The sequence below is a fragment of the Brassica rapa genome, chromosome A06 (genome assembly GCF_000309985.2).
Source record: "Brassica rapa cultivar Chiifu-401-42 chromosome A06, CAAS_Brap_v3.01, whole genome shotgun sequence".
Taxonomy (NCBI): domain Eukaryota; kingdom Viridiplantae; phylum Streptophyta; class Magnoliopsida; order Brassicales; family Brassicaceae; genus Brassica; species Brassica rapa.
In genome coordinates, this window is record NC_024800.2 from 3058446 (window position 1) to 3083358 (window position 24913).

Sequence of the window (24913 nt, forward strand, 5' to 3'; positions counted from 1 at the left end):
CCATGGTTAAAGGAAAAAGACTGCAGCGTGCAATGACTTCCCCTCATGTGTACATACGTCGAGATCTTTGAGACAACGTAGTTCAATAAGATGAGTGAGCTTCTTGAAAGTAGCAGGGGTAGCGTCTTGGTGAATGAAACAGCCAAATATTTACTCGAACGAACTTGTAGGAAACGAACTTCGCCATTCTTCAGTAGTGCATGAGTCTTCATGATCTGATCATTTCTTGGATTCTTTTTATCTCCAAAACTATAGAACAATGATAGATTTTCATCTCCCAAATTGTAACATTCTCTTTGGGTGTCTATCTTTTATGTGTTCTTTGTTGCCTCGTTAAAATCTTGTCATGGAAAAACTCAGTGGGATAAAAACCATGATGAGGGAAAAGAGTACAACCACACATATTTCACATTTCTTCTCCGGAAAGCAATATCTTCAGGATATGCATTCCAATAAGAGAAATCTCCTTTTGAAATTGAGAATATTGTAATACTCTTTCCATTAGAGTATTCAAGGTCTATAGATTTCTGGTCCACAATTCTTATTTGATATAGACAATATTTTCTTAGTCTATTTGGACTTCAAACCAAACTTCTTACATACAATCGTCTAGACATTCGTTTCGTACATACGAATAACTCATTCGTAACTATTATGACTTTCTTTCTTGTCATATGAAATTACATCTTTTGGTTATGAAAAAGATTAGTAATTTGCTCAATAACACTTTAAATATGGTACTTCAAGACCAAACATATATGAGCATCTTAAATAAAATCCTTCACGGATCTTTATGATAACATCTAATTTTAGATCTCCAATTTGGAATACATAAAGACAATATTTGTCTTGTCAAGAGCTTTCTTCCAAAATACAATTTTCTATAACTCTTCAGGAGTTTTATTGATATTCAAATCAATGATTCTATTGATCTATAATCACTTGACAAATATAAAGATGTATTGATTTACTTCAAATATTTCATATATCCCATAAAACATATTTCGATCGAATAGCTAGAGTTCCCGGGAACATGACTTTGATATAAACAATCCTTCAGGGATTATATATTTTAGGGATTTTATCTCTTAGGGATTACCAGTTTCCAGTGGGTCGTATAATTCAAATTCTTCATTTATTTTCAGAATAATAAGAAACTTGAAAGTAGTTGCATCTACCACATGAGACTATGTCTCTTCACAATCAATTCCATATTGATCTTTCAATGAGCAACAAATCATTTCCCACTTGTTTTACACTTTCTAGTGTATGGACTACTGGTCCAAATACTTGTCTCTTTCACAAGAGTTTGTATTTTGTCTATTGTTTCTTTCTGACTTGGCCAATCATTTATTTGTGTACACTTTTCAATAGACTTTCTTTCATGATCCTCTTTCTCATTCATCATATCAACTGCCATTTTTTTGGCATAAATATCATTGACGTCGATTTGCTTATCAGTTCCATTTTATTTCATACATGACATCACTTATTGAGATCTTTTCATTGTCTCAGGTACCTGAATTCTTTCAGTCATGTTTAATGTCTCTTCTGGAGATCATTCACAAACTCTTATTCCTCTTGACCATTACTTTATGCTCCTTTCATTTACGAGGATTTTTTTTTTTTTTTTTAATCTTTGGAACCAATATGTTTACTACGCTTCAGGTGTAACTGGCAGTTTGATATTGTTCTTCTGGAACATCAATTCTTATTTGGAGCATTTACAGCTGGTATATGTGATTTGATCACTATATTTATTTGGGTCAGTAAATGTGTCTGGCAACTGATTTACTAAGCTATATAATTGAATTATCTTTTGGACTTATCTTTAGTCTGAGGATCAATGATAATTCATTCGAACTTATATTCTTTTCGAGCTGTTTATTTTCTCCCTCTTATGTTGGAAATACTAATTCAACTTTGGCATTCAAATCGAGTCTTACTTATATCCTTCGGGGATGGCTCTAGATTCTTAAGAATCAATGGAGATTCATATCCAACATGTATTCCAACTTCATTTGAAAACACATCTTACTTAAAGCTCTGTGGTGGAGCAATTGGAATGTATATCACACATCCAACATTCTTAGATTGAAAATGGTTGGTTTCTGACCCACTACCAATGACGGGGAGAACCATTAATTACTTGTTGGCTTGATGCGAATTAGTGTTGCTCAAAATGTTTATCACTTATCCTAGTGATTTTTCTATAGTCGTCAAAGACTTTAAGACGTGAATTCACCAATATCATAAAGATGCATAGTGGGTGATCAGTCCACCAACATCTCCATTATGCCAATAATTTTATTTGGCTGGTGAAAACCGTATTTTCATTTTATCTTATGAGAAAGAAATATATGTGAAATCATTCATAAGAATCTTCTGGTTCTTCAATGAATATTCATAAATCTTTATGTATCTTTTCACATCACTACTGAACCAAAATGGTCTAACTGATTCATGCCAAGTATTTTATAAACTTCTGGTATACTCTGTATTTATCTCCATTACACTAAATCTTTGTGTAGTATAATCTATAAGAGGCTGTATATACTTTCTCTAAAATACTTATACTGTCTTGAGAAATATTTCTGAATTGAAATATATATAGCATTTCTTTTGCTTACTGTCTCAACATAAGTGTCAAAATCCCACAGATTCCCTTTGAGAATGATTCATCAATCTTAGTTTAGTGCAAACATAATCTTTTGGATGTTTGACTTATCATTAAATGTGAGATTCATTAACTCTTCCCCTCGAGATGATAAAACTACATGTTTATCAATCTCGAATGAGTCTCATTTTGAATCAACAACATACCCTAGATGGGTCATGTATTCTTTCTCAAATCCTTTTAACTTCTTAGACTTATAAGAATATGACGCAATAAGGATTTTAAATTGCATTCTTATGTGCAGTAATATTATGTACTCTTCTGGAGCATCATATATATCTTCTTCCTGAACATTCTATAAGGTTTTACTACCATGTATTGTACTCACAATAATTTTCTCTCATATTTGGGTGATTGAATCATATCTCTTATCATCTTTATTTTCTCAACTTCAACTTCAAGTGAGAGAATGAGTTTTAAATAGAAACTCTTGGGTATTTATTTATTACCATCTTTATTTCTCAACTTCAAGTGAGAGTATGAGTTCTAAAAAAAAAAAAACTCTTTGGATCTTGACCTTATTTATATCCACATTCACGTCTACAACCACTTTTATGTTCATTTTCTTGAACAATACTATTTGTGTTGATTTTCTTTCTCAATATAAAATGTCATATTCTCTTCAGGAGAATGATTATAATCAACTAGACATGATTTAACATCTAATTTTAAAAGCTCATTATTTTTCTCAGTCTCAAAGAAATAAAATATAGTTATAAACCTCCCTTTTTTTTCTCAATCGTTTGTCTGCTGGACAACATTACTTATATAATATATGCATCATTAAAAACTTCTTCGAGAAATTTTACTTTTAAACTCAACATCCAACATAGTTGAGATTTATTTACAGACTTCAGGTCTGGTAATCTTTAGTTGCAAGATACACAATTAGGTAATCACTTTTGGGATTATACCTTTCTTTGGATTGTTTTCCAAAACGTATAGATCTTTTAAAAAGTAAATAAGCTATATATTCATATATTTGCGTACAAAATGTATAAGGCAATATCAATATTTTATGTTCAATGCATAAATGTTTCTCAAAAGTCATAATATAAACCAACGAACAATTGAATTACTAATCATTCTTATCAAAATTTTCGAAGGTCAACCATATAATCTTTAAGCATTGAACAATGCACAGCTGTAAAACTAAGTCTATATGCAGCCGTAAATTATATGCTTTAGGAACATCAATTACTATGCTTTTACATTAAATTATATGCATCCGTAAATAACAATATGCATATAGATTAATATAAACAACTTATAAGGCAATATCAATATTCTATGATCAATGCATTAACGTTTCTCACACATCATATAAAGAAATATTGATTTAAGATTCCATGAGACTAACAACCTACACGTCTTCCTAATAATTCGTTAACAATCTACATGTGTTAATGTTCAAAATATATTCGTGTGTCGTGTTAATCGATTCAAGCCAGATATGCTAAAGTAAAATCAGATGTGTGACATATTTTAGAAAAACATGGGATGCAGCCATAAAATATTAATAAAAGTATGGTACGCAGCCGTAAAGTTAAAACTATGGAATATTAATTTATACACAAGAACGAATGCTACCAATAGAATTAAGGGCAAGACAGTTTCACAGCTTAATTAATTTATGAAAGTCATAATCCTATATGCAACTGTAATAATTATATGAAGCCGTGTACATGCCTATAAAAGATGTGACAGATGTATTCTAACGAGTGAAAGCAATATGAACAATATAAACATATATGCTAGCGTGATGACATAACATAATATAAGCATCACATATGATAATACATAAATAAAATACGTGCGAGTGTAGGCTATAATCATATTGAGCATTAGCTTATAAACATCGACAAGATCTCTTTTAAATCAAACGATTTTCTTTCCTTGAAACAAGGGTAGATCAATATTGTCGACTAAAGCTCCTAAGCTCATACTCTGTATGAATCCATTTTTACAAACCATGAATTGATAATAAACATGGTTTGAAGAAGGAATAGAAATAAACTAAAACTGTAAAATAAAATCTATACCTATTAGCTTGCTAGAGTTTGGTGCTGATAACGTGTTTTGAATAAAGAAGAGAAGACAAGAGAAGAGAGGAATTGGTGTATATTATTCCATGAGTAATGAGTCCTTTATATAGGATTACAATATAAAGCTTGGAGAACAAATAAAGCTTGTGGACAAAGCCACTTGGAGAACAAGTAAAGCTTGGAGAACAAATATATTTAAGACTTGCCATAATGGCATCACCATAATATTCATAACACAAACCATTTAAAGTTTTAAAACCAATGCCTTTGGTATGGGAATATTCAGAGAACCATATTCATATGCCATTGTCTCTGTTTCTGGGATACTTTAGTAAATGAAACTTAGACCATGACTAATCCGGAGTTTTTAGAGTGGGATTTTTAGCAGAAGTTATCTTAACTTTTGCTAAAAACCCCATTCTAAGAGCATCCCCATTGAGAGATCATTCAATGGGTTCACACACATTCTTATATAAAAAAAATGTTATTATAATTGTGACTTATGAATCTGCCTCTTCCAGTTTCACCGTAGTGAATCGGTTCAAGCACTGTAGCGCGGGCCCTACGACACATGGTGGCCCGCGATTGGTCCAAATTTTAATTTTTTTTTAAAGTAAAACAGAAAAATAAAAACATTAAAATAATAAAAAAAGGAGAGGTTCAGAAGTGGTTCACTGATGTGCTTGCTCTAAGAATTTCAGGTTAATCATGCTCTTAGGTACCGGATTGCTACTATTGTGTATGGGCTTTTCCGCTGGATATTAAAGGAACTTGGATTGTGGTAAATTGCTTTTTGATGGACGGACCCCTAAAGAGGGACATGTAACTCCGCTTGGTTGCTTTTGGTAACTATAGTGTTTTCTTTATCTTTAAACTACTTTTATGCTATCTTTTGGGAAAAAAAACTTTTGTTCCATTTGTATTTCTTTAATAATTGTCAGACCTTACATCTATGATCCAAATCATGGACAAAAAAATAATTTTTCATCTTTGGAGTTTCCAACTAGCTAAGCTAGTTTACCCGGTTGGACTCCTCTTGCGGATTGTTATTTGTATCTTGAAATGTCCCTACTGCCGAAAATTCCTGAGTGATCTACGTTGGAATCAGGTTGTGAAATTAACTAATTGGAACTAAATTCTTGTGTTTCAATGTTGTTTTTTCAATGCACTTTAAAACGAGTTTTTAGAAATAAATTTCTTACACGTACTAGTATTACGCCAAGAACACTAAAGCGCATTGCTCCAATCATATCTTAGTATTCATGTATACTAGAAAGTATGTGACTGGAGCGACAAAGAGAGAAATGTAAGAGTAGAGTAGCTTTTTGCGAAACACATTCACACCGTGTAGAGTTCGAAGCTGTTCTGTCTTTGTGTGTGTGGGAAATTGGCTGTAATATTACAGTGAACTCCTCTTTCAATTCCGTGTGGGTCACTTCTGTTTTATACATTGCTTTTGAGTCTCAAAAGAAGTTCAAAGCAATTATGGCTTCAAAAGAAAATAAAAAAAACACTAATTGAAAACAAAAAGAATTTAGCTGTACTAGTTAGTGTAAGGTAAGACAAATTAAGCAATGCTTTGGAAAATACTGTATCATATACATAAAGCCAATATAAGTAATAATTACGAATAGTTGTGGATTTGACAATATTTTGAATAATGTGACGAGTTTTTGAAAAATCATTCATGGAAATATCAACAATTTTTTGTTGTTGCTATTTGGTAATTTTCAAAGTTTATAGCAGCCAATCTGAAAGACGACGTGATTTTGGTGTGTCTGTTGATAATTTCAAATGATCAATAAATTGTAATAAATATTGGATACGATATATGTTAATGTTAGTTTTGATAAATGTCAAAATTATGTAGCTAAGTATTATCAATAATAGGAAATATCAAGTTGTATATGTATGTAATTTACTTTGTTCATTCACTGACATAGACATAGGTAAAGTATATAAACAACTTTATATTTTATATGCTTGATAAGACCAAATCTAACTACATACTATTGACCAATAAGAAACAAATATATACGAGTGTCTACAATAATAAGTTGTAACATTTTTTGCCAATCTTAAACTAACTCCTCCTGGTTCGTTAATAAACATCCTAGAGTCTTACTAAAAACATTGTTATTTTCACGCTTCGTAAACTATTTTCGTACACAAGGAGGAAATTTCAAAGACATGCATCGTTGAAACCATAGTCAATGGGTCAAACGTATCATTTATGTGGTGCGCAACAAAAATAATTAGAACTTAGGTTTACATCACTAACAATTAGATGTCACGATTAAATATTGGTCTATAGTCAGTCCCTTGGGGGTGACATGGTTTATGGACACTTGGCAACCTCTTTGTGTTTCCCTTTCCTAGAGGGAATCATTTATACTTGGAGTATATTCTACAATCGTATTGATTCATTAGAGTCCAAATACTTTGACTCCCATAATTTTTTTTTTTGAATTATACACAGGTATCCTGGCTCCACAGAAGTGATCCAGACTAGTCAAGTATTGCCACGTGTCGGTCCTCTGTCCCTGGCGATGCCGAAATGTTAATTTTCCAGTGGCTGAGATTCGAACCCAGGTGGCGGTACTCACAGCTGTAAGCCCTTTACTACTAGAGATAGAAGCTCCAGTTTTTAATGATGGTTGTGGTGGAAAATATATAGTTGCGTGTTAGTAACACAAATATTTTGCAGCCGCACACGCACGTATAGGCCCGAAAGTTCGTGTCATCAATCCAACCTAGTAGAGTCTTATTGATAATTTTCCAGTAACGATCTGATATAATTAAACTGGCACGAGAGTTGTCGAAACAAAATAAAGAAGCACAAGAAAATGATTGGTGAAAAAGTTACTGATCATTTGATCGGATGATGATGATACTCTTGCACTTATAGCATTTATTGAGTCCCAATCAAACTACCCTAGTGTACACGATCCAAAAGACAATCTTTGACCAATTAATGAATGAATCCGAATAGGATACATCACTTTTCCAGAATTAATATTCTAAAGTGGCACTTCACATATTGTTCCACTAAACGAAAGACGTTAAAAATAGTTTCCACTCAAAAACTATAAGAAAATCGATGTTTATACAATATGTCTAGTGTCTTTAATCTTAAGTACCTATCGTGCGTGGATATACGTAGGTGCGATGCAATATATACTATATTTGTCCCCCTGAAGTCTCAAAACCCGAATGATATATTATGCAGAAGACGTACCCTACATGCAAAATATCGACATATCCAAGCACACTAGAAGACAAAGTGACCGCATTTAGTTTTACCCCATTTGATCATTTTCTTCTATAATTTTCACATTTTACGCGAATTCACCAACATTACCTTTTACCTTTTCTTTTTAAAAAGTTCAACATTATCCACTCTAATATTAACTCTGTTAAATTTCGTTATTCTATAAGAAACCAGTTAGTGTGATTTTTTCAAAATATATATCACAAAAATAGTGGAAGGAAAAGAAAATCTTTAGTCATTTTCAAAAAGGATTAGTTGAGAGTACGAATAGTAGAGATATAGATAGCAAGCTGTTGAAGGTGGAAGCAGGAGCACACCCAATAACTAGCGATCCCACATGATTATACGTGTCATTCTTCTATTTATTTCATTACCAATTTTTTTCTTATTAATGTTGGTGAAAACCTATTGAATAAATTGATGTTTTGGGACCGCTAAGTATCAAACCTCGATCCAGTATATGTTTTCTTAATGACTCTTAAGTCTTCCCACAGTTCATTTTTTATACTAAATTCTTATTGAGATTTTGGAAAATAAATGTACTTAGAGTCTAGTGTTTTTGGATTTTTCATTTGTATACCGCCACTTCTAAAGATAAGTCGTTCAAGTAGAAAGTCTTACGAAACTACGCATAACTAAATTACAAAGGAGTTCCAAGAATATTGGTTAATACAAACAAAATACATTTCAGCATAAATTAGGCAACCTACAAAATCACGTGGTGTATTTCACATTTTCAGTTTTTCACTAATTACTTAAGTAGGAGTACGACCTCCAAGTCACCGGTAACGGTAAGTATGGGAAATATAGTTTTTATGCATCAGGTACTCCAAAATTATACTACATCAAGTGCTATACATTTAGTGTACTTCAACCTAACTAAAGGAGAAGAAAATATGAAATATACAATTTTTTCCTGTAATCCGCACGTGGTTTCCGTTTGCCCAAAGGCCCGTAATCCGCACGTGGTTTCCGATTGCCAACCATCTAATCCGCTGACCCGGAACCAGCCGGCCCTAATACCCATTACCCAAGGACCCGGCACCAACGCCGCGATAACTTTAAACTTAGGGAGAGCGTAAAACATTCCGTGGTCACATGGGGTATTCGAATCCGGATCCGTATTGGTGTGTTAACTACCTCAAGACCACTAGCTCACCACCCCGTAGTTTTTTTTTCCTGTGTTTTGGAGTCGCTTAACAAAATCTTCATAAGCAGAAACTATACTCTAGAATCTAGAGGTTAAGAGTAGAAGACCCGTACATTAATAACCAATCAATGCGAGCTATTATGGACTTATATAAAAAGACTGATATTGGAATATAAGAGCATGTAGAAAAATCAAGAAGAGAAGAAGTTAGTTGTGCCAAAGTCAAGCAACCGTTGAAACTTGAAAGCGTGGAAAGAATTTAAGAGCCACCGCAATGTGGAAACATATATGTTTCATCAACAAAAAAATATGGCGTCATTTATGATGTCAGGCGGTCACCTCACTTTGTCTATATATACCACATATCTACCAAAAAGCACTTCACCCTCAAAACACTTGATAATGCTTGATATGGAGAGCAAGTGTGACGCTTCTGCCGCTATCATCTCTGCTTCTCCAACCTCTTCTCCTCCTCCACCACAGCTTTCACCACGTTTGGTGCTTAGCCCATGCGCTGCTTGCAAAATCTTGAGGCGGCGTTGTGGAGATAAATGCGTTTTGGCTCCCTACTTCCCTCCAACGGAGCCAGCCAAGTTCACTATCGCCCACCGTGTGTTTGGAGCCAGCAACATCATTAAGCTCTTGCAGGTAGCTAACTATGTACTGGTGTAATAATTATATTATCTTCTAGTACTAAAACTTTACATGTGAATCTATTATTAATAGACTTACGAACCTAGTGAAATGTTTGTTCTGAAAAAATGGATTCCTCGGTCATGTGATAATCATCAGATCTTACTTTTTCAGTACAAAGCACACATATTCAACACATCTAATTTTTTTTCCTTTTTAATCAAAAAAGAAAATATAACCCTTTTCCACTATATATACATATCAAAATGATTTATTTGTCTTTGTCAACATTTTCGTTTTCATGCACATTTGAAAAAGTCTTGTATAATAATAGTCTTTACTCCTCTTGGTCAAATACACAAAGTACTAGCTTATCTATTTTTCTCATTCTCTTCATAGCTTAGCTAGCCTTAATCACTTTCTTCTTTGTTATATAATTATTTATGACATATTTTCTCAGGAACTTCCCGAATCACAAAGAACTGATGCGGTAAATAGTATGGTGTATGAAGCCGGAGCTAGAATCAGAGATCCAATATATGGATGTGCCGGTGCCATATACAATCTACAAAGACAAGTGAGTGAACTCCAAGCACAGCTAGCAAAAGCTCAAGTGGAGATAGTTAGTATGCAGTTACAAAGATCAAATCTACTAGAACTGATTCACAACATGGACCAACCAAACCAAGAGCAACATAATATGTCCTTTGACAGTTCCTTTGGAAATTGTGATGAGTTCATTAGCAGCCCGGACGAAGAGAGCAATGATTTTGGATTCATTGAAGACAACAAGTACTCCAACACCATTCCATCAACGTTGTGGTGTGATCCTCTTTGGATATGATATTAACTATATATAGTATGATTTTGACTATACTTCACTTCAAAGCCTTTTAGTTAAGTTACTCATGGTTTAGTTATAGCAAACTTAGCATACACATTGTTAGAGACAGACTATTAATGTAATAAATTATATGGTGAATTTATCGGAAATTTTAATATGTCAAAGGTTGTGTATGCTGAAATGATTTATCTTAATAATTTTTTTTTTCTTAAACTATAATCTGTTTAGAAACTATAATATGAAACTATTGGTTCGACATGACGACTATCTGAAATTTATAACATGAAAATAAACAAATAATATTAATTTTTAGTTTTCACCGGAAAAAACCAAAAAATCAAACATTAACCAAATAAACTAAAATGAATATTATTTAAAATAATAGTCATATTTTAGAAGATTAAAAACAAAAAAAAAACTTAAAACTGAACGATTATCTAGATTAAACAGATTTAGTGTCTTTTTTGTTAAAATTAACGAAACTAATAATCACATTTCATGGAAGGCGCGAGTTATTACGTAGTTTCCTAATAATTAGGGAAATTATCAATCAATTAATATCTAAACTTATGGGCCGATTTAAAAAAGTTAAAATTCCAATGTTCTTCCGATATTCTCCTCCCAAATTCTACTTCTCTTCTGATCCAATAGTAACAAAACTGGGCCCTTTCAGGCCCATTTATTAGCGGGACCATCATTGTTACAGTGCTCTTTTCCGCACCATAACAACACTATACAGGCTCCGATTATAAAAATAAAACTTCACCGCGCTTTGCGTCTCCTCCATCTCTCTCCCGGAACCTCCCCCTCTTCTCCGATCATCTCCCCCCCCAGGTTACTTAGCCCACTCTCTTTTGTTTTAACTTCTTAATTCGATTAGTGAACTAACATTCATAGTTTTCTGATTTTATCTCGGAACTTGAGCAATTTTCAGCAAGTTTATCGAAAATATCATCTCTCGAGAATCTCCACTTTCTAGTTTTTGATTGCTTCGTTGCTAATGCGCCGCGAATTGATCGTTAGTTTCTGTTGCATTAGTATGACTATGGATGTTTGACTTTGGAAGAGTTTTTTTGTTGATTTTGGTTTAGGACGTGATGTACACAAGACTCGACTATTTTTTTTTTTTTTTTTTGATTTTGATTTTGGCAGATTCACTCTGATAATAAGTGGAGAGTAAAGCAGAATATGGATGCTACATCTGCATCCAGTGATCGTTCTGAAGCAGTAAACAACCAATTTGGTGTGTTGACTCTTGAGGAAAGCAACCACAGTGTCCAAAATCCTAAGTCATATGGAGCCATTAGTGGATCGTCTTCTTCGGCATCAGAAGTCGTTAATTACTTGGAAGATTTTGCGGTGGACAAGTCGACTTATTGTCGTGCCAAGATCAGAGCCACTTTCTATCCAAAGTTTGAGAATGAAAAGACTGACCAAGAGGTATACTTACGAGCTTCCTTTCGTTTTTTGTAGCACTGATTGTTGTTAGTTTGCTTTATTTAAGGTTGCGTTTTTATCTTTGTTTTGGCAGATACGAACGCGGATGATTGAGATGGTGTCTAAAGGGCTGGCAACGCTTGAGGTTATAACAACGTATATACAGTGAATACATCTATTGACAACTCTGAAGTTCTAACTGTCTAAGGAGCTTTTGTGATAAAACCTTTTTTCAGGTCTCTCTTAAGCACTCAGGCTCTCTCTTTATGTACGCCGGTCACACGGGTGGAGCATATGCAAAGAACAGTTTTGGTAACATGTAAGCTCATTTATTCCTAGCTTCACTTTTCCCTCATCTTTGTATATTCCTTTCTATATCAATGATGAGCTTTTCATAAATAATCTTAGACAAACGGAAAACCACTAATGAATAAACCCACACTCGAGCTTTAGAGTTGGTTTATACCTTTTCATTCATTTAACTTACAGTAAGGATCACTTTCTACATTTTTTGTTTTTTGAATTAGTTATGTTCAACGAAATTTCTTATGCTTTACTTCTGGATATTAATTGCTTGCTGATGGTATTGGTGTCGTTTTGTGGATAAAAATTCCACAACATATAGACGACGTGATAGATTTTCAAGACTTTTTGATGAAACAAATGCATTTTACTACTCTTTTCCATATCTATTGCTGTTATGTGAATTTTTCTGGTGCTTTCCAATTGAGATGGCTATTAAAAGGTTCTCTCATCGGCTAACTACAATGCTTCATTTTGCAGTTTTACTGCGGTTGGTGTTTTTGTTCTTTCTCGGATGTTTAGGGAAGCTTGGGGAACTAAGGCGTTAGAAAAGGAGGCAGAGTTTAATGATTTTCTTGAGGTATTTCCATGGACAGAACTTCAAGCAATCAAAATTTTCAAATGCTCGAGGCTTAGTCAATTGCCAGAAAAAGAATAGCTCATAATGTTATATTCTCCCAGACAAATCGCATGTGTGTATCTATGGAACTGGTAACAGCTGTTCTCGGAGATCATGGTCAACGCCCACTGGATGACTATGGTGAAGTATTCTCTTTTATAGATGTTCTAGAGTCATTGCCTTTCAAAGTATATATGCTTTGTTTATAGAAGGTAATTAAGCCTGCTAAAGTCGTCCTATTATAAATAATTGATTTGCATCTTTCAGTGGTAGTGACGGCTGTTACCGAGTTAGGTAATGGTAAGCCCAAGTTCTATTCAACTTCCGAAATCATTGCATTTTGCCGGATCTGGCGTCTACCAACCAATCATGTTTGGCTGTTTTCCACAAGGTAATTTCACGTCTTTTAAATCATTGCTGCTATCTTCTTCGTTTGTGATGTTGGCATTTACTGTCATCTTACATGGGCCGTTGTTGCTTTAAATAGAATTCTGGTGAAGACTGAGTTTGAAATACATTAAGCTAATATTTTGTTCCAAGGGTTTAGTGTTCCTTGGCTCTTGATATCTCTGAACGATCTTGGCTTAACAGCTTGAAATACTCATGTTCCTGTCAGCTTACTCTACCTAACTATAGTAAGAATATGCTGGTGATATATGGTTGATGCATTTACTAGTCTAACTCCATAAACCTCAAACGCTATTTTATGGTTCTTAGGATCAGACATATGCTGATGATATGTTTGAATGCAACACTGTGGAAAGAATTTTTTATTAGAAGTATTAACAGTTAAGGTTGCCTGTGTTTTGTTAAAACTTATGAAGGAAATCAGTGACCTCTTTTTTCGCCGCATTTGATGCACTCTGCGAAGAAGGGATAGCAACCTCAGTTTGTAGAGCTCTTGATGAAGTAGCTGATATATCCGTCCCAGGTAAAGTTTTTCCCAGTTTTTTTCATTTGCGAGAATTCACATTAGTTTTTCAAGGAATTGAACTTGATGATATTCACTGAATGAATAATCTTTTGGATGAAAATAAACAGGCTCCAAGGACCATGTGAAGGTGCAGGGTGAGATATTAGAGGGTCTTGTGGCGCGTATCGTGAGCAGTGGGAGCGCCAGAGATATGGAAAATGTCTTGAGAGATCATCCTCCACCAACCTGTGATGGAGGTGCATTATCTTATCACTATTTAGTTTGTACGTTGGTTTCATAGCATTCCCCTCTATCAAGTCCATGTATATTTTACAATTTTCCTCTCTTGTTTTTTTTTTTGTTTTCAAAATTTCAGCTAATCTTGCTCTGGGTCTCAGTTTAAGAGAGATATGTGCTGCCAATAGATGTAACGAGGAACAGGTTCGCACAAATTTATTTCGAAAGCTTCATACGTGGAATTTTTTTTGCTGCATTTCTTAGTAAAGGTTTCTCATTCTAGAGTTTTTTTTTTCTTTTTTTGTGGGTGCTGTAGCAAATAAGAGCGCTTTTAACGAGTGTGGGGCCTAGCTTTTGCCCCAGTGACTTGGATTGGTTTGGAGATGATTCTGTAGAATCTCATTCGAAAAATGCTGACAAATCTGTTATAACAAAATTTCTGGAATCTCAGCCTGCAGATTATACGACTAGTAAACTACAGGTACTTGAGCTCTGCGTCTTTGTTGAATTTTTCATGTGGATTCCAACTCCCCGAATGATTCGTTATGTATATCGTTCACTACTTCACTTGCAATGCTCTTTCATGTGGTTAATATTTTACCAGTTTCCATTCTCCATGTGCTGTTGATGAGCAACTGAATTTTTGCATTTAATAGGAAATGGTTCGCTTGATGAAGGAAAGACGTCTTCCAGCCGCATTCAAGTGTTACCAGAATTTTCATAGAGCTAATGACGTATCACCTGACAACCTATTTTATAAATTGGTTGTCCATGTGCACAGTGATTCAGGATTTAGGCGTTACCAGAAAGAGATGAGGTTATCTTTAAAAACTTCTTTTATGTCTTTCTGTTTGATCAAACTATAGAAAAATTGATTTCTTTTTATTCAACCAATCTTTCAACTTCAAACTAAGAAAAGATTGATTTCTTTTTATTCAACCATTCTTTCAACGTGTTTCAGGAATATGCCTGGCTTGTGGCCTTTATATCGAGGTAAATGGAGTATATTTTTTTGTTGGTTATTCTTTAGCTTTGGTCTTAAAGACAATAACCAAGCACGATTTACTAGACTTAATACTTTGTCTCTGCTTTCTGTACTCCGTAATCTTTGTGAAATAGAACTTTGCTAGGAAGTTAAGTTTTTCTAAACGTTTCAGATTAGTTTGTTATGGTAGCACACATTGGTCTCGCGAAACAGATAATAACTGGATATATGAATAGACCATTACTATCTGTTTTTCCTTTAACTATATTAGTTGGTGATTCTCTTTGAGGTTTTCCTTTTCAGGTTTCTTTGTTGATATTAATTTGCTCAAGGCAAACAAAGGGAGGGATCCGATGGCTATGGAAAGCATTGATAAAGCGGTCAAAGATGCCGGTGAAAATTGTGGTCAACAAGGAAAGGATGGTTTGGATGATGCTGATGCTAACTTAATGATCAAATTGAAGTTTCTCACATACAAGGTATTTTTCTCAAGGTCTTCTCGCTAGAGGGATTTTCGATTTGTTGCACTTTCTCTGCATTGTTGTCGTGATGCTGGACATGTCTTCAATTACTTGGCAGTTGAGAACCTTTCTGATCCGCAATGGCCTATCAGTTCTATTTAAAGAGGGGCCAGCATCTTATAAAGTCTTCTACCTGAGGTGAGCTGCTTTCTCCCTATGAATATATAGATATAGACAGTGATGGTTTTGGTAATCTCGTTTTTTGTTAACATGTATTGAATTGAAATAAAAAAATGGGCAGACTAGTTGGAGAATGTTATTATGTTTTTGATTGTGTATCCAAAAGGAAGGAGCAGCGTGGTTGAGACATCGGGATTAATGTAATTTGATTTTTTTTTTAACTATTGTTGTTTTTGTGCCCAGGCAAATGAAAATATGGGGTACTTCAGATGGAAAGCAGAAAGAAATTTGCAAGATGCTTGATGAATGGTACCAGAATCACTTTACTCTACACATATAGACTATATATATTGTTTTGGAATGTATTTCCTGAGCAAACGTGAATTCTACTGCCTAGAGCCTTTATTGCTTTTTGAATGTTGATTAAAACCTTCACAATGAGGTTTAGCATATCTTCATCCCTTTTAAATGTTCAGGGCTGCTCACATAAGAAAAAAATGTGGGAATAAGCAGCTATCCTCATCACTATATCTAAGCGAAGTTGAACCATTCCTGGAGCAGTACGCCCAACGGAGCCCAAAGAATCAGGGTTTGATAGGGTCTGCCGGGAATCAAGTCAGAGCTGAGGACTTCTTGGCCATTGTTGACGGTGATCTAGTTGAAGAAGGCGATCTTGTGAAGAAAGAGAGAGGGACACCAGCTACTCCTGAGCCAGCTGTAAAGAAAGCTGTGCAGAAGGATGGGGGGTTAATTGTATTCTTTCCAGGTATTCCTTTGTTAGATTTTTTATATGCATCTCATCTAGTTGTATGTTTTATTTCATTTTCGTGGCAATGTGTTATTTTGAACTTGTTGATGGTAGTCGTTTTTAACTTCCGAGGGAACTTAGTTGATTGTTTTCAACGTTTAACCGTTCAGATAATAAATTGGACATTGTATTATCAAATTTTGTTTACTTTAAGTTTCCTCTCGTTTCCTCTGATTTCTGCAATTTTATGATCTCAGGAATTCCTGGAAGTGCTAAATCTGCACTTTGTAAGGAGTTATTGAACGCCCCAGGTGGCTTAGGAGATGGTATGCCAGTGCATAGTCTGATGGGTGATCTTGTCAAAGGTATTTTAAAATGTAGGATCTTGTCAAAACTGTTCTGGCCTTTCAATGTTGCAATGCATCCTCATGAAATTTTCAAAGGACAGGAAAATATTGGCCAAAGGTTGCTGATGAATGTCGTAAAATGCCACAATCAATTATGTTGGCGGACAAAAATGCCCCAAATGAAGACGTCTGGAGACAGGTAATTTATCATCTGCACCCTCTTATAAGCTAGCATTTCGAGGTCAGCTCTACCTGTGAGTCCTCTTAGAGTGAATTTTGCTTATTATTGAGTAGATTCTTATAAGAAACATTGCATTGGCGTGTTCAGTTGCTTTTGTTGCCTTATGGTTATCAGGACTACTGGTGAGACCGTAGACTGTTACTCGCTTTTCTGTAAAAAAGATTATTTGATGCAACCTGCCATTAATATATGTAAATAGATAAGTTGTATTGTGGAAGTCTAGTTATCTGTTCAAGAACCCGTATCAATATCAAGTCCGTGACCTGATATCTTTCCACATTTTGTGTTTCTTAACAAGTCTCATTTCAGTATAATTATTTTGTTTTCCTGTTACTGTTAGATTGAAGACATGTGTCGGAGAACTAAGGCTACTGGGGTTCCAGTTGTTGCTGATTCCGAAGGTATGTAACTACGCATCCATTGTTTAATGATTTTCTGCCTTGGCTCATCTTATGTATTCTCTGCAATCGTTTATTTTTGGCCCCTTGTTAATGCTCAGGAACCGCGTCAAATCCATATTCACTTGATGCCTTGGCTGTTTTCATATTCCGTGTACTTCAGAGAGTTAACCACCCGGTATGCAGTTGCATCTTATACACAGTTTGTCTTCAACTGTACCATCCAATTTTCACTACAACCCTTTCTTCTTAACAAGCTATTGTTTTTTTCATACATTGTCAGGGGAATCTCGACAAGTCATCTTCGAATGCAGGCTATGTGATATTGATGTTTTACCACCTCTATGACGGAAAGGTATCACATACGCCCAGCTGTTCTCTGATCAAGTCCATGATTGGATCTCACATTTATTTGAACTGTCTTTTAATTTTTCAGAACCGCAAAGAATTTGAAGGTGAATTGATTGAGCGCTTTGGCTCCCTCGTCAAGATACCACTGTTGAGATCAGACAGGTACATATTTTTTACAACTGTTGAGATCAGACAGGTACATATTTTTTACAGTACATGAGAGATAACAAACTTCATATCCATTTGGTTGCTAAACCAGTTAATTTACTTCTCTCCGCATATTACAGGAGTCCTTTACCTGTCCCTGTCAAATCGATTCTTGAGGAGGGCATTGACTTGTTCCAGCTCCACAGTAGAAGGCATGGGAGGTGGGTAGTAAACACTACCATTTTCATGACGATAAATTGAACTATATCAAACCAAATTATTTTGTGAAAACCAGTAACAAAGTATTTTGAACAACACTGTCTGTACATACAGTGACAAATGCAATGCAAAAGTAACAATTTAGCAAAAACTAACGAGGAAGCAAATATTTGTTAATCCTGTGATTAGATGTACTTAAATCATGTTTCAGCCTTTCAGAAGATACCTTAGGAATAATTTTGCTCACAGACGTTCTTATTTCTTGCTGTTATAGTTCTTTTTACTTCAGCTCTTCAGCTTTAGCTTTAGGTTTGGTTTGATTGTTTCTGACCTTTTGTTTTCCTTGTTATGTGTCTTGATGTAGACTTGAGTCGGCGAAAGGAACATATGCAGTGGAATGGACTAAATGGGAGAAACAGCTGCGCAGTACTTTAATTGCAAATTCGGAGTATCTCAACTCTGTTCAGGTAATATATTTTCTTGTCACTGATGGCTCAAAAAAGCACGAATCCTATGCGTGGTATTGTAACTGCTTAAATTTCCCTCAGTACATGATACAAGAGTATAAAGAGACGGGATGTGCAAATGATGTCTTTGTTTTCTGGTTTTCTCCTTTCAGGTTCCATTTGAGTCTGCGATTCAGCAAGTGCGAGAAGAGCTAAAAAGGATCGCAAAGGGTGAATACAAACCACCAAGTTCAGAGAAAACAAAACACGGGTCGATTACATTCGCTGCCATCAACTTACCTGTAACTCAAGTCCACAGTCTTCTTGAAAAGGTAGCCATCAAGATTCTTAAACTATCCTTAAAATGCCTCTCTTTCACATCGGTGATAATTTATACACAAACCATTAAAAAGTAAAGGTTGAAAGTTCATAAACTCAAATGTGAGCCCTCGTCATTATCAGTTGTATGGGCTTCATTCGTGATAGGGGTTTTCTTCTTATCAGTTAGCCGTCTCAAACCCAACGATGAGATCTTTTCTAGAGGGAAAGAAGAAGAGCATAGAGGAAAAACTTGAACGGGCTCACGTGACCCTTGCTCACAAGAGAAGCCACGGAGTAGCAGCTGTAGCCAGATACGGTCAGCACTTAAACAGAGAGGTACCCATACAGCTCACCGAGCTCATCTTCAACGACAAGATGGCTGCTTTTACAGCCCATGTCGGATCTGTGGACGGGGAGACCATAGTCTGCAAGAACGAATGGCCACACGTGACTTTGTGGACAGCGGAAGGCGTTACTGCGAAAGAGGCTAACACGTTACCTCAGCTGTACGCAGACGGAAAGGCAAGCCGCATGGTGATAGATCCTCCTGCCTCAGTCTCAGGTCCCCTGGAGTTTTTCTGAATTACTTAGCTTGAAATTGCTAGTGTAACCTATTAACCATGGCTACCTTATTATAGTGGCCACTGGTCTGACACTACAATCAATGAAAGTGCAATGATCAGTACTTAGGGCATCTCCAACTTATTTTCATATCCAATTTTTATTTTAAAATAAAATAAAAGTGGATATGAAGTAAGAAATGCTCTAATCCAACTCTATATATATAAAGTAATCTATTTTTTGTTTGTTCACTACTCCATTATGGAAAAAAAAAAGGAGAAATGAAGTAGACTTGGAGCTTATTTACTTCATATCCATTTTTATTCTATTTTGAAAGAAAAAAATGGAGTTTAACATTGGAAATGTTTTTAGTATCTAAAATACTGCTTACATAACCTCGATTTAAAGGTGTGGTAATGGCAATTAATCTTCTCGGGGTGTAATTTGGTCGTTTTATAAGTACGGGGGATATTAGCGGAAACCTCACTCCATCTTTGTAGAGTCTTTGGGCTTTATATTAATGAAAATTGGGCCGGAAAACACAATTGGGCCTACAAAAACATAATTGGGCCGAAACAAAACTTTTATTATCAAACAAAATGAAACATTAGGCGCGGAGAGGAGAGCCAGCTGCGAAAATCCAACGAGCCCTAAAACCTCCTTCGCCTCTCCTCACTGGGGTTTCTCGAGAAAACTCAGATTCCTGCTTGCCATGGACTCTGATGCGAGGAGGAATGTTAACATCTCGCCGCAGGGTTCATCTCCTTCTCCCAAGCCATCCAAGTTCTCTGTGTACCGGAACCCTGCTCTCGCCGCCGCTTCCACCGCCAATAGCATCCGTCCCTCTAAATCCGCTCTTTTCTACATATTCGTGCTCTCAATCGCTTCAGTTTTCTCTCTCGTTTCCTTCACGGCCGGGTACGTGGAGCAATCTACCTTAAACTTCGTGCTGGAGTGAAGCATTGCCACTTAGTTGCCTTGTTTTGAGTATTTGAATCTAGGTTTCGGAATATCACTCTCGTCATCGAACTTCCTGATGTGTTAGGGCTTGTATGCAGATCTTTCACGATGATGAAACTCTGTAGTGTGACTAACGTTTCGTTTGATCATCTCATGGTTTCAGGGAGAAACGATTGACGAATGCTTTAACGTTCGGGAGGATAACACAAGAGGCAGCTTGTGAGTTGCATTTTCCTTTCTCCTTTTATGTATTTTATGTTTCTCAGTGTAATCTGAAATCGACCTATTTTGCTTTCAGATGTTACTGTAAAGGCGTGGCAAGGACTGGTGGCTTTGATTTGTATTGGTGCAATGATGGCTTTCTCCAAGGGGATATCTCTGCACAGGGCTAAGTTTGCTGCTGGAGCTGAAACTAAAGATCAGTTTTCTCTAACAAGCCGTCAGCTTGAGCTTCTAGGAGTAAAGAAAAAAGCAGATCAGGGTGTATCAGAATCTCCCAAGAGTCGTCCCGCATTGAAACCAACACGGTCGTTAGAGCCGCTTGTCCCTATCCATCAGAATCTTACTGGTTCAGCGCATAAATCGTCCAGTGCTGGTGATAAGCTGAGTTCTCGTAGTGGGAGTCAGATTAGTCCGTTTAACACTCCTTCCAAACAGATGGGTACACCGTCAATGTATCTTGTACCTTCCAGCTCACCAGCTTCTTCTAACCGAGCTTCGTCTGGTCAGGATAAGGCTGTTTCTAGTCCTTGGTCTGGTAGACGAAGTTCTGCAAGAGACATTGCTACAGAGGAGCAGCTTGAGCAGCTTTTGGCAGAAGTAGATGAGAAAATCACTGAGTCAGCTGGGAAGGTGCGGACTCCTCCACCAACAGTAGGGAGTTTTGCCATGGCTAGTCCGAGTCCTGTTGGTGGTTCAGCTGGTTTGTCTGGGACTACTAGGAGTACACCACTAAGAGCTGTTAGGATGTCTCCTGGTGCTCAGAAATTTACGACTCCACCAAAGAAAGGAGAGGGTGATTTCCCCACACCCATGTCCTTAGAACAGGCGATCGAAGGTTTTAGGCAACTAGGCGTGTATCCTCAGATAGAATACTGGCGTGACAGACTAAGGCAATGGTGTTCTTCAGTTTTGCTCAAACCTCTGCTTAACAAGATTGAAACAAGTCATATTCAGGTATGATGTTATAGTCCCTTTCTAAATACTCTCTTCCAATACTTTTCTGCTGATGAATGCGTTGATGATCACATCCAAATAAGAGGCAGAATGAGAATTTCTTGTTTCCTTATGTTTCCGTGAACATTTATTTAAAGGGTTTTAATGTGTGTAGGTAATGCAAACAGCAGCGAAGCTAGGTGTTAATGTCACCGTTTGTCAAGTTGGAGGTGATTTGTCAACAAATGGAACCGCTCCTACTGCATTACCTGTTGATCGTACAAAAGGGTGGCAGCCATCTTATTCTCTCGATGAAGACGCTATTCTTCACCAGTTACGCGCTAATCTTGTACAGGCTATTGATGCCACCATGCGTAAGTAACTTTTACTAAAACTTCTAGGTTATGTGTCCAAAAGAAGTGATGTTCGGTTGTTTTCAAATTAGTGTTGATTTTTCTTAGTAAATCACTGAATGTTGATATGATGTCATCTGATGTTGCTAAATGTTTTGGTCTATAGCTGCTAAATGTTTCTTCTACCATCTGCAGAAAAGCTGCGTACAGAGAACCAGCAGTTTCAGCAACAACAGCAGCAACAGCAAGCGGCATTAATACCCGTTATGCAGGAATGCGTTGATGCTATTAGCGAACATCAGAGGCTTCAGGGATTAATGAAAGGAGAGTGGGTCAAGGGTTTACTTCCACGCAGCAGCATTCCAGCAGACTACACGGTGCAAAGAATCAGAGGTATAAAACGTTAAAAAGAAAGAAAATTTCCATTTAAATATTAGTTGACATATCATGACTCTATTAACTCTTGTTGGCTTTTTGCAGAGCTCGCGGAAGGAACCTGTGTGAAGAACTACGAGTACAACGGAAGGGCAGATGCTCGTGAGAAAAACAAGAAATGGAGCCTGGAGCCTCCAACCGATTCTCATCTACTTCTGTACTTGTTCTGTGCCTACTTGGAACATCCGAAATGGATGTTGCATCTGGACCCCAGCTCTTATACAGGGACTCAGTCAAGCAGGAATCCGTTATTCTTGGGGGTTTTGCCTCCAAAAGAAAGATTCCCAGAGAAGTACGTAGCTGTGATATCAGGTGTACCTTCTACACTCCATCCTGGCGCATGTGTACTTGCTGTGGACAAGCAATGCCCTCCTACGTTTGCCTTGTACTGGGACAAGAAGGTGCAGTTTACCCTTCAGGTAAATGATGAATGTTTTATATGTATTAAGTACCCTTCAGGTAAATGATGAATGTTTTATATGTATTAAGTACTTTTGTCATACAATATGCATTTATGGATGTGGAAAAGGTTTCTGAAAATGGTTACTGGAACAGGGACGAACAGCGCTATGGGACTCTATTCTGCTAATGTGCCACAAAATCAAGGTGGGGTATGGAGGTGTTGTTCGTGGGATGAATCTTGGTTCTTCGGCTCTTAACATCCTACAAGTAGTTGATTCTGAAACTGATGACTAAAACTCATTTATCCCCCGTGAAACTCGTTTGTTGCATCTAACAATTCAAGAAAAGTGGATTTTGCTTGAGACTGCTAATGTTTGTTGGGCGTTGGAGGTCTATATTAGCCATTGTTAAGGAGAAATTGTACTGAGATTAGTTCTTTTTTCTTGATGAAAACCGAGATTAGTTCTCTTTGGATAGCAACGTATTCTTGTGTCAAGTAAATATTGAGAATGCTTTTTTTTGCCCCACTCTATTAGTCAGTTGATGGACAATACTCTGAAAGTTTATTAATCAAATAACATGTGAGAGTTGGTGCATTAAACAGAACCGAGTTTCTGAATTTGCATTTCTCATATGTTGGCTGTTGCTACGTTCGCATCAAACTGAGAGGCTCCAATACAAAGATCACACTCTTGAGTCTATCTATCTCAATGTAATGTCAAGGTTTGGGAATGTGTTATATGGGTTCCACCAAATATAAAATATCAAAGCACAATGCAATTGCTCGTAAACGAAAATACAACATAAAGAGTGTCAGTGATCGTTGTCTCGCACTGAAACTGAAAAACCAGTATGTGTTTGGAAGGCATATAAATCCAAAAGACTTGATCTATTCCGCCACCATGCCTATCTAACTAGTGGTGAAACTAAGTCAACTGCATAAGCAAAACTGAATGAACAAAAGGATGAATCACAGTTCCTTGTCTTCGAGCTGTGCTTTTTCTGCTGCCTTTTCAGTTTCCTCTACAACAAACGTCTTGAGCGATTCAACGTCTCTTTTACCTAAGTTCATATAAATGTAAGCATGATAAAAGAAGCTCAAGTTAGGCTTATACTCAAAGCATAGGTTAAAAATCATAAGCTGTAAAGCAAAGTATAGTTACCTTGGTATTTTGAAACTTCTTCTCCATTGTAAAATAGCTTGAACGTTGGATAGGAATGAATCTCAACTTTGGTGCAAACATCTCTGCTTTTACCACAATCTACTTCACCAATCTCAATTTCATCGTCACCTTCCATTGCGTTCCCCAATTCTTCCCACAAGTTCCCCAATTTCTTGCTGACATACATACACTCAGATCCAATCTCATCAACAAAAGTGAAAAAAAACAAAGGCAAAACCACTCAGTCACTAGACAAGAAAAAACTAACCAGTGCTTACACCAAGGAACACAGAACTTTACAAACCACGCAGTATCCTTCTCCTTCACCTGAAACAACAAATCAAAGAGAGAGAGAGTAAAAATTCACACAACACCAAGAGATGCCAACCATCTGAAGCTAGACACTTTGGTCTTTGACAAAACCGATCTAATCACCAAACCCCAAGAACAAGACATAGAGACTAAATTAAGAATCTAAGCGAGAAGGTCAAAACAAACGTAAGTAAACTAAAAGGAGAATCTCTACTCAAGCAGATGGAAAGTTTCAGATCATTACCTTGTCCGAAAAAGTTTCAGGGGTCAACGTAATGACTTCCGCTTTCGTTAGTACAATCGTAAGAGATAGGAGAAGTATAAAAGCAATAAGCCTAGCACCGAGCTTCATCGTAGCTAAAGCTAGATTCAGCAATCAAATTCAATTCAATCTAATCTGAAACCAAGACGAGAAAGTAAGATTCATCGAAACACACCAAAACGGATCTTAGATGTGTCTAAATCGGCTTACCTTCTGCAAATCAATACACCACCAGACCAGAGATTCGGAGAAGACGAAAGCAAACCATAACCAAATGCAACGAGAGTATCCATGTCTTTGCTTTATCGTTTGGGCCTAAATGGGCCGGTCTAGATTT

The 24913-nt window shown here is 36.3% G+C and overlaps 4 protein-coding genes across 7 annotated transcripts; 3 read left to right on the top strand and 1 right to left on the bottom strand.

Annotated features, from left to right (window-relative positions):
- The first annotated feature begins 5418 nt into the window (after nt 1-5418).
- On the top strand, nt 5419-10827 carry LOC103871535 (LOB domain-containing protein 1). The gene is made up of 2 exons (XM_009149791.3): nt 5419-9791; nt 10237-10827. The coding sequence occupies exons 1-2, from the start codon at nt 9432-9434 to the stop codon at nt 10618-10620; spliced, it is 744 nt and encodes a 247-aa protein (XP_009148039.2). The 5' UTR covers nt 5419-9431; the 3' UTR covers nt 10621-10827.
- Nucleotides 10828-11378: 551 nt separating this feature from the next.
- LOC103871536 (tRNA ligase 1) lies at nt 11379-19786 on the top strand. 3 transcript variants are annotated; one of them, XM_033272736.1, is made up of 26 exons: nt 11379-12060; nt 12152-12202; nt 12294-12376; nt 12841-12940; nt 13042-13120; nt 13247-13370; nt 13804-13910; nt 14021-14149; nt 14269-14333; nt 14446-14610; nt 14786-14946; nt 15091-15122; nt 15418-15593; nt 15694-15773; nt 15999-16064; nt 16232-16521; nt 16761-16868; nt 16952-17049; nt 17432-17492; nt 17591-17667; nt 17773-17844; nt 17926-18002; nt 18128-18208; nt 18571-18673; nt 18826-18984; nt 19139-19786. In XM_033272736.1, exons 1-26 carry the CDS (start codon nt 11809-11811, stop codon nt 19553-19555), a joined length of 3213 nt encoding a protein of 1070 aa, XP_033128627.1. In that variant the 5' UTR covers nt 11379-11808; the 3' UTR covers nt 19556-19786. The 3 variants fall into 3 exon arrangements, with proteins under 3 accessions (XP_033128627.1, XP_033128628.1, XP_033128629.1); XM_033272737.1 differs by having other exon boundaries at nt 11383-12060; nt 19157-19555; XM_033272738.1 differs by having other exon boundaries at nt 11888-12060; nt 12152-12213.
- Nucleotides 19787-19996: 210 nt separating this feature from the next.
- LOC103871537 lies at nt 19997-23371 on the top strand. Of its 2 annotated transcripts, none has more exons than XM_033272742.1 (7): nt 19997-20452; nt 20658-20713; nt 20793-21670; nt 21825-22023; nt 22198-22395; nt 22483-22856; nt 22897-23129. In XM_033272742.1, exons 1-7 carry the CDS (start codon nt 20247-20249, stop codon nt 22972-22974), a joined length of 1989 nt encoding a protein of 662 aa, XP_033128633.1. In that variant the 5' UTR covers nt 19997-20246; the 3' UTR covers nt 22975-23129. The 2 variants fall into 2 exon arrangements, with proteins under 2 accessions (XP_033128633.1, XP_009148042.1); XM_009149794.3 differs by having other exon boundaries at nt 20129-20452; nt 22993-23371.
- A 223-nt stretch (nt 23372-23594) lies between these two features.
- On the bottom strand, nt 23595-24876 carry LOC103871538 (protein disulfide-isomerase 5-1). The gene is made up of 5 exons (XM_009149795.3): nt 24787-24876; nt 24559-24711; nt 24271-24329; nt 24003-24178; nt 23595-23901 (listed from the first exon to the last, which is right to left on the bottom strand). The coding sequence occupies exons 2-5, from the start codon at nt 24664-24666 to the stop codon at nt 23810-23812; spliced, it is 435 nt and encodes a 144-aa protein (XP_009148043.1). The 5' UTR covers nt 24667-24711; nt 24787-24876; the 3' UTR covers nt 23595-23809.
- Nucleotides 24877-24913: the final 37 nt, after the last annotated feature.

What these genes read in the sequence shown, in the direction of transcription:
- LOC103871535 (XM_009149791.3), top strand. Translation starts at nt 9,432, where the DNA reads ATGTTTCATCAACAAAAAAATATGGCGTCATTTATGATGTCAGGCGGT. An exon ending in ACATCATTAAGCTCTTGCAG is followed by an intron (nt 9,792 to 10,236) that starts GTAGCTAACTAT and finishes ATATTTTCTCAG; the next exon opens with GAACTTCCCGAATCACAAAG.
- LOC103871536 (XM_033272736.1), top strand. Translation starts at nt 11,809, where the DNA reads ATGGATGCTACATCTGCATCCAGTGATCGTTCTGAAGCAGTAAACAAC. An exon ending in AGTTTAATGATTTTCTTGAG is followed by an intron (nt 12,941 to 13,041) that starts GTATTTCCATGG and finishes ATATTCTCCCAG; the next exon opens with ACAAATCGCATGTGTGTATC. An exon ending in TCCACCAACCTGTGATGGAG is followed by an intron (nt 14,150 to 14,268) that starts GTGCATTATCTT and finishes TCAAAATTTCAG; the next exon opens with CTAATCTTGCTCTGGGTCTC.
- LOC103871537 (XM_009149794.3), top strand. Translation starts at nt 20,247, where the DNA reads ATGGACTCTGATGCGAGGAGGAATGTTAACATCTCGCCGCAGGGTTCA. An exon ending in GGCTATTGATGCCACCATGC is followed by an intron (nt 22,024 to 22,197) that starts GTAAGTAACTTT and finishes TACCATCTGCAG; the next exon opens with AAAAGCTGCGTACAGAGAAC. An exon ending in CACGGTGCAAAGAATCAGAG is followed by an intron (nt 22,396 to 22,482) that starts GTATAAAACGTT and finishes GGCTTTTTGCAG; the next exon opens with AGCTCGCGGAAGGAACCTGT.
- LOC103871538 (XM_009149795.3), bottom strand. Translation starts at nt 24,666, where the DNA reads ATGAAGCTCGGTGCTAGGCTTATTGCTTTTATACTTCTCCTATCTCTT. An exon ending in GTTCCTTGGTGTAAGCACTG is followed by an intron (nt 24,179 to 24,270) that starts GTTAGTTTTTTC and finishes TATGTATGTCAG; the next exon opens with CAAGAAATTGGGGAACTTGT. An exon ending in AGAAGTTTCAAAATACCAAG is followed by an intron (nt 23,902 to 24,002) that starts GTAACTATACTT and finishes ATATGAACTTAG; the next exon opens with GTAAAAGAGACGTTGAATCG.